General features: G+C 38.7%; 1 protein-coding gene across 1 annotated transcript in view; it reads right to left on the reverse strand.

Moving 5' to 3' along the window:
* ADGRG2 (adhesion G protein-coupled receptor G2) overlaps positions 1–13749 on the reverse strand; it is a 106582-nt gene that overhangs the window by 14668 nt on the left and 78165 nt on the right. The window contains 6 exon segments of the mRNA XM_036745032.1: positions 3457–3725; positions 7633–7754; positions 8616–8719; positions 8811–8856; positions 10324–10446; positions 11063–11206. Coding sequence (XP_036600927.1) covers positions 3457–3725; positions 7633–7754; positions 8616–8719; positions 8811–8856; positions 10324–10446; positions 11063–11206 — 808 coding nt within the window.

The raw sequence follows: 13749 nt of genomic DNA on the forward strand, positions 1-13749 counted from the left end.
CATGTATGAATGGTGTGGTGCTGGCTAGTGGAGAACCCATGTTTTCTTGGTGTTGTTAGGCCAAAATTAACACAAACGGCAGAGAATCGATCCATACTTTGTTGCATCTCAGTCTCAGAGGCTGAGTGTACAGTCATCTATGGACAAAAGAGCATGCACCAACTCTCTCCTCACTTTAGTCTTGCCTTGTAGCCTTTTCAAGTTAAATAATTTAGTGTCAGTGTGGCTGACCTTGATATAGTTTTCATCTTCATTGAAGGTATCTGACGACATTACTGAAATCATCATACTAAAAAGCATGGGAGCAAGCACAGAGCCTTGCTTCACTCCATTGGTGATTGGGAAAGCACGAGAGCATCATCCATTATCTAGAACCTGTGCAAGCATGCTGTCATGAAACTGATGTACAATACTGATGAACATCTCTGGGCAACCAAATTTTGCCATGATTTTCCATAAGCCTTCATGACTGAAAATATCAAAGGCCTTGGTCAGACCAACAGACATTGTGTACAGACCTCTTTTCTGCTGGAATTTCTCCTGGGGTTGTTGGGCAGCAAACACTATAATCCATCACTCCTTGGCCTTTTTTGGAGTCACACTGGCTTTCAGGTAGATGACAGTCTAACAGGTGAAAGATCAGCCTATTAAGGAGGACTCTGGCAAGAATCTTGCCAGCAATGACAAAGAGAGAGACCCCCCCCCACCCCATGATTGTCACAGGACAACCTATTTCCTTTAACTTTATAGAAATGGATAATGGAGGCATCCTTGAACTCCTGGGGGACAGCATCCTGTTGGTAAACCCTATGGAGTTCTTGTTTTTCATTTGGCAACTTCTGAATTTCCCCATAATTTTCATCAAATCAATTTTTATGTTTGTGAGTGTTCTGGCCCAGATGAGTAAAGGCAGTGCTGTACACCAAATCTCTGAAAGCTACCCCCTCCTTTTCTGTTCCACTGTTGCCAATTGTGTGTTGGCTCAGCTTTCCCTCCAGGTTAGCAATGAACTGTTCCCACTTAGAGAAGCACTCTAATTTGTTGACATTAAGTCTTTTGGTAGTCATCTTTCTTGGGGGATCCACTTTTGATGAATGTGAATATTTAGTTTGGAGAGGATAAGTCTATGATCTATCTAGTACTCTGTACCACAAGTTACCTTCGTCACTCTTACATTCTGTCTCTTCTTACAATGACATTGTCTATTAAATGCTAATGTTTGCTTTGAAGGTGCGTCCATGAAGTTTTATTGTGTTTATGCAAACAGAAGACGGTGTTGGTAATGAGAAAGTCATGAAATGCAGAAATTTTCAGTGGTAAGTGACCATTGCTGTTGCTGTTTCTGACTATTCCTCCTAAGACTCCCTGCCATATTTGGTAATCTGAGCCTACTCTAGCATTAAAGTTACTCAGAATTGTATGCTTGTCCTCTTTTGGCACATTGATGATGAGGGTCTCCAGGTATTCATAAAATTTTTCTTTGACCTCATCAGGGTTGATCATGGTGGGAGCATACACACTGATATGATAGCTTTGTCCTTTCTTGCAAGTGGCAATCACATTATCATGAGCCTGTCATCCACTGCTTTTGGGAGGCATACAAGCTTGTTGACTAGATTAGTTTTGATTACACAGTACTTCCCATGACTGGCCACTCAAGAAAAATGTGTATCCAGCTCCAACTTCAAAAAGCTGGCCTTCATTTGCCATCCTTGTTTCGCTCAGTGCTACTATTTAGACATGATACCTACTGAGTTCTTTTTCAAGAGACTTTTGTCTTTCAGGCAGGTCTACTAGATTTCCCATTGTCCATAAATGTGCACACAGTCCATGTACTGAGTGGAATCATCTTTGGAAAAGTTTTTGTACATTTTTTGTGCTTTGACTGCAGGGTGAGATCCCCTCCTGTTGCAGTAACCAGGCTAAGGTTGGGTGAAGCAGAAAATTTTGGGGCACCTTTTCTAGCTCCTTCCTCACACCAGGAGGTGAGCAGTGCAGTCCTTCAAAAATGCTGCTCAGAAACGCAGGGGGCTGCTGAATCCCACTGCTGCTTCAGTACAGTGAGAAGAGAACCCTATGATCTGGGCCACCTGAGTACAGGGTTGTGACTACAGCTCCCACTGTATCTGCACCTCCTGCTTCATCACTTGCTTGTCACCACAGGACTCTGAGATAAGTAAAAATGGTAAAATGGTATGGGTGATGTCTTTTGATTTGCGCATAAGTTGGATTTAAGTGAGGCAGAGCCATATGAAGTCATCTGCCTTACTATGTCTTCCAGAGTCATCTGAGTCCAGTGGCAAGACAAAAGTCAAGGCGAGTGGTGATAACTCGGAATGCAGTGGATGACCTTGGCATCCTCTATGTCTAACCAAGTTCTAAGTGCTTTATCAGCCACCTTCGTGGCCTTTGGAACAAATTGTTCTCAACCACCCATCCTGCTGGGGGAAGGCTTCACACGCTTGCAGTAGACACTTCCCTCAACTTACCCTCACTTACCCTCAACTTGGTTTAGCCCGTCTGCTGAAACTGTTTACTGGGGTACAGCCAGTGAGCATGCTACAGCTCCTTGGAGCTACGGGTGAGAGTTGGGTGAATCAAGTGGATACCAAAGGTGGAAAATGCTCTGAAAAAGGTTTGTCAGAGCCTCGTACCAGAGGTGCTAGTATTCTATGAGCACACCCTATGTCCCCATGAATAATAACAATAGTAATAATAGCCAGCAATTAGAGTTTGAAAAATTCTGTGCACACATGTATGTAATATATACATATATATGAAATATATGCATATGTATTATATACTATGAATTTATATAAAATTTGTGATTGAGAGACCAGAGTTCAAAGCGAAGGCTGCCAGACCTTACAGGATTTGCATTTGAGCTTGGCTTCAAAAGCACCATTCTTTAAATAACAACCACATAGTTATGGTCATAGCCAATCCTGAAATAATGTGTTATAAATATATGTAATACATAATATAATTATTTATATATAAAAATTTATATATAAAATTTATATGTAAAAAATAAATAATATGTAATGAATAATATGAAATAAAATTCTTGAAAGAGGTGGCATATGGTTGTCCTTCAGGAGACTAACCACATACTAAGAACTAAGGAGTTTGGTGGAAATAAGCAAAATATGCAGCCATTTGTTGTTACTTTTACCTGACCAATAAAATGTGATGATTAGCAGTCATTTAGTGCTTTAAAGGTTGCAAAGCACTTTACAAACCTTATTTTCTTATTCTCTCCGGAAAATTGGGAGCTAGGTGCTAGTATTGGCTTCATTTTAAGATGAGGAAACCGAGGTAGTTCAGTGACTTGGCCAGTTCATACAACTAGAATGTGTGTGAGGAAGGATTTGAACTCAGATCTTTCTGACTCCAGGTCCAGCAATCTATCTACTGTATCACCTCTGGGGATCTTGCAACGAAAATCATACATACCCCAACCCACAATGCAGAACTTGAGGATATACTTCCGGATATAGGTATTAAACACTTTGACAAGAGCCAGGTACATATGGAAAGCTTCTAGGCCCATCCAGGTGAATGAAACCAACAGGAAATAATGAAGAAATACTGCCACAGAGATACAGAGGCCTCGAATGTTGTACAATGCAATCCATGAGTCCAGGAGAAACACAAGATTCAGGAGGAGTAAGGCAGCACACAACTGGATGAGGATTTTGGAAGGGTAGTCCCTCCGGATTTTCCTGAAAAAGAAAGAGAAAAATGTCATGATATCTGTCAGCAAACCCTGGTGTGGATACTCAAGTCATGTGTCATGTTCTCTTTGAAGGCTCAGTATCATTCTGTTCATGTAGAGGGAAGGAAACCTCTCTATGGCTCAAAATAAAAAGAATTAAGAGACAATGAAGAGGCTTCTTATGGATGCAGGAATTCAGTCTTTGGCATGTGTTATCCTATCAGCTAAGTTAGTTTGGTAGAGCCTGGGGAAGATCACTTCGAACAGGCTTTTAATAAGAAGTCACCAGACTTAGAGCTGCATGGGGCCTTAGAGATAAGGTAATCCAGGGGTCTTAGTCTTTTTTGTGTGTCATGTACCCCTTTCACAGGCTGGGGAAACCTAAAGGACCCCTTGGCATAATGTTTATAAAAGCATAAAGAGACATAGGGATCCAAAGGAAACCAATGATAATAAAGGACAGCTATTAAAATATTTAAAAAACAAATTCATGGACTCCAGGTTAAGAACTCAGGTTCTTACTACTCAGGTATAGATCAATCCCCTTAACTTTATAGAGAAGAAAGAAGTCCCAGATGCTTGAAGCGTCTTGCCCAGAGTCACCCCACAGTAAAGTAAATAGTCCAGGATTCAAACTCAGATCTTCTGACTCCTAAAGCTTATGTTTTTCCTACTGCATTAGACATATGCAATTAAAACAATATATGTAATTATATAGATATGTAAACTATATATGTAATATATAATATATATAACATATTACACAGTATGATACAGGTACAATATATAATTTTGTATACATATATAATAATATATAATATGTAATACAAATAATTAGATATTACATAGACTGCCTTTTCTTTATGATATGGTTTTGTGTATGTTTGTGTGTGTGTGTGTGTGTGTGTGTGTGTAACATCTATTTCCCATGTCTCACCAACATCTGTTTCCCATGTTTCACCAACAGACTTCTGTCACCATAGAATCATAGGATTTAGAGCTGTGAGACTCCTTAGAAATACTCTACTCTAACTCTATCAGATAACTCCTGATTTTATAAATGGAAAAACTGAGACCCAGAGAAAGGTTGTGACTTGTCTAAAGTTGTACATGTGCCTGATGTTAGAGCAGAGGTTTGAATACGTGGTCTGATTAGAAATCTACTCCTCTTCCCACTTTGCTACAACACGTACTAAAGGACTTTAGAATCTTATAATAGTCATTTGACAATTAAAGTCATCCAAAAGTGAGATGGGCTACCTCATAAAATGGTGGGTCACCCCCAAACTGGGTCCCGGATGACCATTTATCAGAAGGATTGTTCAGGAGATTTTGTTGGTCAAAAGTGATTGGATTATGTAGTCTCTGAGGTTCTTTCCTGGTCTGAGATTCTGCTATGTCATGTTGTTGCTTAACATAAATATGTAAAAAAGTAACTTTAGAATATAACTAGATAAAAAATAAAAAAAGAATATAACTAAAGGCGACAGGTATAGTAAAAACATTTCCTTTAAATCAGCAATACAATCTAATTTGTTACATAAAAAATTTTGTGCTTGGAAAAGTAGCTCTGATTAAGTCATTCCAGGTAATGAATAGCTTATTGGCAAATTAGCCTGAGAATTTTTCCAAGGATCCACTGGCAGGTCTATATTCCCATTCTGGTGTCCAGATTTTCCAATCTAAGAGTAGAAATGGAAATTAGTTTTTATTAATTTCCTAGTAAGTATCCAGAATCCAATTAATAGGATTTATATTTAGTTAATATTACAACTAGAGGAACTTTGGCATGGTGGTTAGAGAACTGGCCTTGAAGCGAGGAAGACCTAGGTCAAAGTCTTGCTCCTGATACACATTGACTATTTGACTGAGGGCTTAACCTCTCAGTGTTCTGGACAATCCTCTAAGCCTAAGTAGCTGAGAAGACGCCAATCTGCACTGATATAGTGAATGAAATCAGAGGTCCAGTTGCTATCTCTAATATTCCAATACTGCCTACTTTGCTCTTCTCCAATAGAACTCTAAGCAGGGAGTCATCTGTAAGTTCTCCAAGAAGAATTATGAATAAGATAAAGATGGCAAAGGACAGCTAGGTGCTGCAATGGCTAGACTGCCTGCTGAAATCAGGAAGACTTATCTTCCTCAGTTCAAATCTGGCCTCAGATGCTTGCTAGCTGTGTGGCCTTGGACAAGTCACTTAACACTGTTTGCCTCAATTTCCTCATCTGTAAAATGAGCTGGAGAAAGGAATGGCAAACCATTCCAGTATCTCTGCCAAGAAAACCCCAAATGGGGTCACAAAAAGTTGAACATGACTGAAAAATGACTGAAGATGGTAAAGCAAAGCAAAGCAGAGTTGCTTTTTTTTCCTAGAAATCTACCAAAGATGCTACCTATTTTACTAAATTTGCTGTCCTGGCATACTAAGCTCTTTCCTTCCTATTATTCCTGAAGCCCTGTATCTATTTTAAGAAATCTTCAACCAACTAGAAAAATGGCACTGTATATAGCCCCTGAGATGTAATTTTCCAGATACTTAACATAGCCTTCTGCTAAATCCACTTAATTCTTTTCATCAAATAATCTTAGAGTTGAAAGAGATGTCAAAGATCCCTATTACTTTCACCCATTAACTATTTCTCTGCCGAATGGATCCAAGCAAAATGTTGTAAGTTCTCTAGAGCTTCTCCAATCTAAAAATTCTTAGATCTACCAATTCATCCTTGTATGGCATGCTTTAAAGTCCCTTCATCCTCCTGGTAAACAACTTTCAGATGTGTTGCAGATGTTCAGTGTCTTTACTAAAATGCAGCAGCTAGTGCAGAGCCCAGTATTCTGGATATAGTCTGACAAAGACAGAATATGTTGGGATTATCAACTCCCTTATTCTGATCGTGATATTAATATATTATCGACATTATTTACAATTATATTATTATGATACAGTTATAATTATATTATTACTATATCATAAGATATTAATATATTGATACATTATTGATATTGATATTTTATAAGATATTGGTATAACCTAACATTTGTATTCATTGTTTTGTTTTGTTTTGTTTCTAGTTGCCCTGTTTAACTCTTAGCTTATGTGGAGGATGAGATCCACTAAAGTCTTCAGGTCTTTTTCTTTTATTCATTTATTTTACCTATCTATTTATTTATTTACAAAAACTGATTTCCCCTTTCACAACGATGATTTTAATATAAGTGCAGAAATTTGCTTATATCCCTAATGAATTTCATCTGACTCCTTCTGCCATGTTATCCTTTCAAGATAATTTTGCATTCTGATTCTGTTATTCAATATGAGTTATCCCTTTTAGCTTTGTATCACCTACAAATTGGTTAAGAAAGTCATCTTTCTATGCCTTTATCCTGAGCACTCTTACAAGAGCTCTCCATCTAGGCTGACATTGTTCCAACATTCTCTGGAATGGGTCATTCAATGACTTCTGAATTCATTAATCTGTACTATGGCACAACACACATTTTTCCATTTTTTCCCACTTAACAAAAATTCTTAGCTTAATTCAATATGTATTTTTAGTAACTCTCTACATCACTACTATTCCTCTTAGATTTTAAGTCTGCAGGAGAAGAAAATGAAGAAGACCTCCAGTTCTTTGGGTGGATCCCCTATGGCAAACTCATAGGAGGACATAGACAATGGTCACTTTGGATGGATAGATAAGAGAGGGTAACTGAAATGTGCATCAGTGGAAGAAATATTCTAACTGATGAGCTCTTAGATTCAGTGGAGCATTTAAGTACTCACTGAACTGTCTTTACATGGTACCTAGCATGGCATCATAACAGAGAGATAATTAATGCATTTTAAGGGTGTCAGTAATAGCTTGGTCAGATAATGATGGCCACGATTCCAGTTTAACAGGGAAAATACTCACTCAAAGGCTATGTAGGTTACCAGGGTAACTGAAAGGAAAATTGCAGACAAGCCACAGCCAATATAGGTGATGAATGTAAGAATCAGCATCTGGATAGGTGGTAAGGGTGTTCTGGACAAGTCCTAAAAAGTAGAAATTATCTTTACTACATATTCTCTTTAAAAATAACTTTTATATAGTGCTTTTAAGTTTAGAAAATACTGTAGATATTGTATTATTTTGATCCTCTGAATAACTCTCTGCTATTATCTCCATGTTATAGATGACGAAACTAAGGCTGAGAAAAGGTAAGTGATTTGCCCAAAGTTCCATATCTATTAAGTGTGTGAGGCAGGATTTGAACTTAGCTCTTCTTGATTCTAAGTCCAGCACTCTATTCGTTATATACCTAGGTGCCTCTACCAAATATTCATGATGAAATAAAAGATGGTTCTACATTTCCTAATGATTATTATGTCTAAATTTAGTATTTTTATGATGTTCTTAGCTATTTTCAGAAATTTATTTGTGGGTACAGTGGATAGAAATAGAGCAAAGAAGATATGAGTTCAAATTGAACCTCAGACAATTACTAGCTGTGTGACCCTGAGCAAGTCATTTTAACTTCTGTCTACCTCAGTTTTCTCATCTGTAAAATGAGGAAGATACTATCATATACTTCACAAAGTTGTTGTGAGGATCAAATGAGATAATACTAGCAAAGGTTCTTTACAGATCTTAAAGCACAATGTAAATACTAGCCTTATATGTGCATATATAAGCTACACAGACATTATGTTTATGGAGGTACAAACTTGTAATAATAAAAATAGACTGGCATTCCATGCTCCTGTATTTTCATTAGCTCAAAAAAAACTACCCATTCTAACACATTCAGCTATGTTCATGAAGACATTTTATTTGGTAGATATCACAAGATGGTTTCAATACATTTAATAGCAGTTAGCCTTTAAATCTGAGGTTCCTTTAAATTGTTACATTACCAGCAGAACTCCAAAGCTTGTAAGGTGGTTGCAAGAGCAAACTGTTTCATTCATTCTCTTGTCTTTCACTGTGCAGCCCTCAGAAGACCAACCCCCTCTGCCACCTGTGAGCGTTGGAGACAATACATATCCCATCAATGAGACCAGTGGATGTGTGTGAGCTAAGGCAGGGAAAAGGATAATAGCAAAACCTACCATTTTTGCTCAGGTCCCAGAATGCACATTTTACAGTTAAGTTATCCTGAAAGGGAGAAATAAGACATAAAAAAGTTGGGAAGTTGGGAAGCAAGTAATTTACGGAAAAGGCATATGTGTTTTACACTTTCTCATTCTTCTCATGCCTGATTTTTAGAGGGAGAGTTACCATCTAAGTTTTGTATCTAGAAGCAAATGGACCTCAGAATTGTTAAGCTCCCTTGTTCTCTTATTCCCCCAAGCTAGAACTGATTTCACCTTCATTTGATCTCCTAGTACTTTGTGCAATATTGCTCTTAGGCGCTGTAGTAGCAATTTGGATTTGAAGATCTTTCCCACCCATTAATAGACCATGTGACCTGCTTATGTCACAGGATGCTTAAGTTACATGTGGTGGGAGGAGCTTCCTGACAGGAAAACGAAGTTATATCACAGAAAATGCAGAAAGAGAGAGCAGTTCTGGCTGCTAATGGCCGCCCTCGTGATTGTTAGAACTGAACAGGCTGACTTAGCTGTACTGTGAATTTGTTTTGGGGAAGACCCCAGCAGGGGGTCAGAGAAGTTTTGGGATTGCGAGGCTCCATGTTGTGATATGGTGTTTTAAGTTCCTTGCTGTTATGATAAAGTGGGCTGACTGGCTGTGGGAGCTGAACATTTGGTTATGGGATTTGGTTTTCTGGTGTCTGAATAAATGTTGTACTTCTTTTACCTTCTTTATGGAGAGGCTCTCATATCTTGTGATACAGAACTACATAAGCATATTCACGATTATCATTGATGTTGTGTTTGTTGCCTTATTGTTACAGGCACTTATTGTATTTAAGTTTGTGTGTTTATGTACATTGTATATGACCTCTACTAGACAGTAAACCCTTTTTTTTCTCCCAATTTTGAGCATAGTGGAGGGAGGGGAGGAAGGGAAGGAAGGAAAGAGGGAGAGAGAGAGAGAGAGAGAGAGAGAGAGAGAGAGAGAGAGAGAGAGAAAGGAGAAAAGAAAAGGGGAGGATAAGGCAGGGGAGGGCAGGGGATGGAAGGAAGGGAGAGGAAAGGAGAGGGGAGGAGAGAGAGGATACATAGAACATTATTTAATCACTTACTATTGTCAGGCACTGTGCTGAGCTCCTTTAAGAAGTTTGTATTTAAATGGAGGAGGGGGGGAAGACAACACATGACAAGGGTGATGGCTAAGAGATGGAATTATAAGCATGGATTTGGAAATGGTGTCCCTGAAGTTATGTGGAGGCCTGATTTCAGGAAAGATAAGGCAAAATCTCATCTCCTATCACAGCCTATAGTGGTTCCTGGGACAGAGTCCAGGCACTTGATAAATATTTCTTGAATGAATTAATGAATGAAAAAATGATGGTGGAGCGAAAGTGTTTCACACACTATTCTGACTAGCACCCTGGATGAATTGAAGTTCTGTCACTCTTTGATAGAGCTATGACATCTTCCTAGGTTAAGCATACTAATAAGAATGGTCATCATAAAAAAATGGTCATGAATGGCTTACCTGGTTAGGACTTGTATTCTGTAGCATGACAGTCACATTTTCTGTCAAGTCCCTGATTGTTAGATTAGTGACGCTTGAAGATATAACATAGCTTATCAGAGAGAGATTCTCCAGTGAGGGATCCTGAAACACCAACAAAGTCATAAAGTGATCACAGGGAAAAATCATTAGGTTTACAGAATATTAGAGCTTCAAAAGTCCTTAGATATTATTGGGCCACCCATGGCAGCAACATTCCAGAGTGAGTCTGAACCAAATTAAAATATAAGTGGGAAATATTTAATAAAAGAAAAAATACAATAGCACACAGATAATGTGGTTTTCTAGGTCAATAAGTGGCCTGCAGGGATCCTTATCTAGGATTTAGGGGCTGTTGTTTCTCTCTGAGTTTGACACCATGGCCAGCTCCCTCACTTTTTAGGGGAAGAAATCAAGGCCCAAATGCGAGGGAGTTACTCAAAGTCATAGTAGTAGAGTTGGAACCAAATCCCAGATTTTCTGTTTTACAGTTTGGAGCTCCTTTCATCACAAGAGGCTAGCTACACCTCCATATTAAAAATTATATTAAACAATCTCAAAAAAGTTTCACTTACTTAGAAGCTTTAAAAGGAAATCAATTGAGAAATGAACACAAATTATATCCATAGTATCTTTTTTAATGAAGTCATTTTATTTGCAGTGAATTTAGGGATATTTGAAATGGAAGAAGGGAAATAGACGAAACTAGCAGAAACCTTACCTGAAATAATGTAGGTGTCTCGAAAAAGTTGAACTGGATTCGGGATGCTATCTCTGCCTCTTCAGCTGATAAATTGTCCAACAACAGGGTGGGGAGGGTAATAATACCAATACTATTTTCAGGAGCTTGAGTGTCCAAAGTAACCTGAAAATCAATCCAGAGACATATGATGGATTTCTGGATATAATTTAAGGTTGAAGGTCTGAATTAGGTGACCTGGGAGCAGAATTCAGTAACAAATTTAAAAGGATGGGCTGAAAACATGTGATTAGACAATGGGACTGAAGTTAAAGTTATTGTTTGGTATCATTTGGGCAGTTTGCCTTTAGCTTAATAAACTACTGAAAGGATCTAAGACCACCCTTCTCTTTTTACTTCTCTCTTTTTACTATTAGGAGACACTCTCTTTTCCAGAGCTAAGGCCCAGCAAGCAAGCTGTGCCCTGAGCTTGGCATAGCAACAATCCTTTGCGCTCACCCTCTGGATGAACACTGCTGCAATTAAATCACAAATCTAGACATGAAGGCCTGTTGTGAATGGACTTTTTGTCGCCAGATAACTTTGCTTCACTGCTGCTGTTGTGCCTCACCACTGTTGCTACACTACACTGTTTGATTCTTAATCTAGCCACAAATATATAAATCAAGGTTTAGCCCCACTGCCTCAGGTCTCCTACTAGAGGAGGTCCTGACATGTGTTTAATTTCTCGACCCCCCTAATGGAATAAAGAAAGCTTTCTGCTTTTAACCTGTGTGAGCTCTTTGGTATTTTTGGAGTTAACAGTGGTTGCAAAACCTCTGCTACACTTTGGTCATTTGTTACCAGAGTTGACACTACCTTAAGAACTAATAAAGAATGCAGCAGATTTTTACTAGTGCTTGGCTATTCTTAGTGAAAAATTACCTTTCCATTTTCCCACAGTAGCCATTCTCTAGCCAAATTGAAAATGGTGTAGTGGAAAGAGCACAATCTTTGGAACAGGAGGGAACCTCAATTTAAATTCTCTTCTGGTACTTGTTGTGGGACAGTTTGGTGCATTAGAAAGGGCTATTTTTGGAATCAGAGACCCTCATTTCAAACCCTGGCTCCATCACTAACTACCCTACCCTCAAGAAGCTTACATTCTAATAGGAGGAAAAATATATTTTAATAGGAATATATAAGACACATGCAGAGGAGATAATGAGGTAGTCCTAGGGGGAGGATGGGAAGGTTTCCTAGAGAAGGAAGCAATTGAGCTGAATCTTGACAGAAATTTGGGATTCTAAGAATTGAAGATGAGGAGGGGGAATATTCCAAGAATGCAGGAAAACAAGTTAAAAGGCACAGAGAAAGGAAATGTAGCATTGAAGGTGAGGTACAGCAATTAAAGGCCAATCTGGCTGGACCATATAGTATGTGGAGGAAAGAAAAGTGTAAGAAGCCTGGAAAAAAGGTGGTCAGGTTGTAAAGCTATTTAGATGTCAAGTAGAGGAATTAATATATGATCCTAGAGGTTATGAGGGGCCACTGGAATTTATTCGGTAAGAAAGAAATATAGTAGGATCTAAGCTTTGGGAAAATAACCATCCATTGTGCAATGGATGGATTGGGATGTGGAGACACTTGGGGCAATGAGACTAGTTAGGAGGCTATTGCAATAGTACAGGCAAGAGGTAATGAGGGTATGAAATGGTGACTGTGTGAGTAATGAGATGGGGATGGATACAAGAGATATCTATTGATTGGATATGGGGGATGAATGGGAATGAGTACTCCAGGAGCTCACTAAGGTTGTGAACCTCAGTGGCCAGAAGGATGGTGGTGCCTTTTGTGTAATGGGAAAGTTAGGAAGAGGTTGAAGATGAGACACACACACAGACAGAGACAGACAAAGAGAGAGACAGAGAGACACAGACTGAGACAGAGACAGAGAGGATGATCATGGGGACAATCAGCTGGTGATAGGAGGAGATGGGATTGTGGTTCATGTATAGGAGTTGGCTTTGATAAGAAGAAGGAACACTTTTTTCTTATCAGAACTTGGAATGAATAAGGACTTAATAGGAAGTGATATAGGTGGAATATGAGATAAGGAACTAGGGAAGGGAAGGCACTCAAGACAAATAGTCTCAATTTTTTTTTTGGTGAAAGTATGAGGTGAGGTCCTCAGCTGAGAGGTTAGGTAGAGGAGATGTTATGGAAAGCTTGAGGAGACAGAAGAATTTTTGGAACAATTTCTATAGTGAGGGACAGAGAATCAACTAGGGAGAAATAAAAGGATTGCCTTGCTACAGGGAGGGCCCCCTTAAGATTAGATAACAAATTTATAGTGGACCCAGGCAGCATTGTTTTGTAACTTCCTTCAGTTCAGTACAATTCGGTGAATAGGAGAGCAGGTGGAAGGGTGTGAGTCATCCAGGGTGGGGTTTGGCAAATCAATAGGACAAAGAGATTCTGCATTAATTAAACACCAAATTGTGTATATAACACTGTGCTAGGTACTAGAGTTTAGTTAAACATTTAAGGGAACTGAGAATAGGGCTGTCCCTAAACATTTTTATTGATATATAAACTTTCAGCTCCTGCCCCCTTCTGACAATGTGACATGTGAGACACCAGAAATGATGGAACAGTGTCTTTTCCAGAATTCCCCAGTTTGGTGATTTTTTTAAAAAAAACTTGTCATTGAGACTTTTGGGAAGAGG

Source organism: Trichosurus vulpecula, chromosome 2 (genome assembly GCF_011100635.1).
Source record: "Trichosurus vulpecula isolate mTriVul1 chromosome 2, mTriVul1.pri, whole genome shotgun sequence".
In the NCBI taxonomy this organism is placed as follows: Eukaryota; Metazoa; Chordata; class Mammalia; order Diprotodontia; family Phalangeridae; genus Trichosurus; species Trichosurus vulpecula.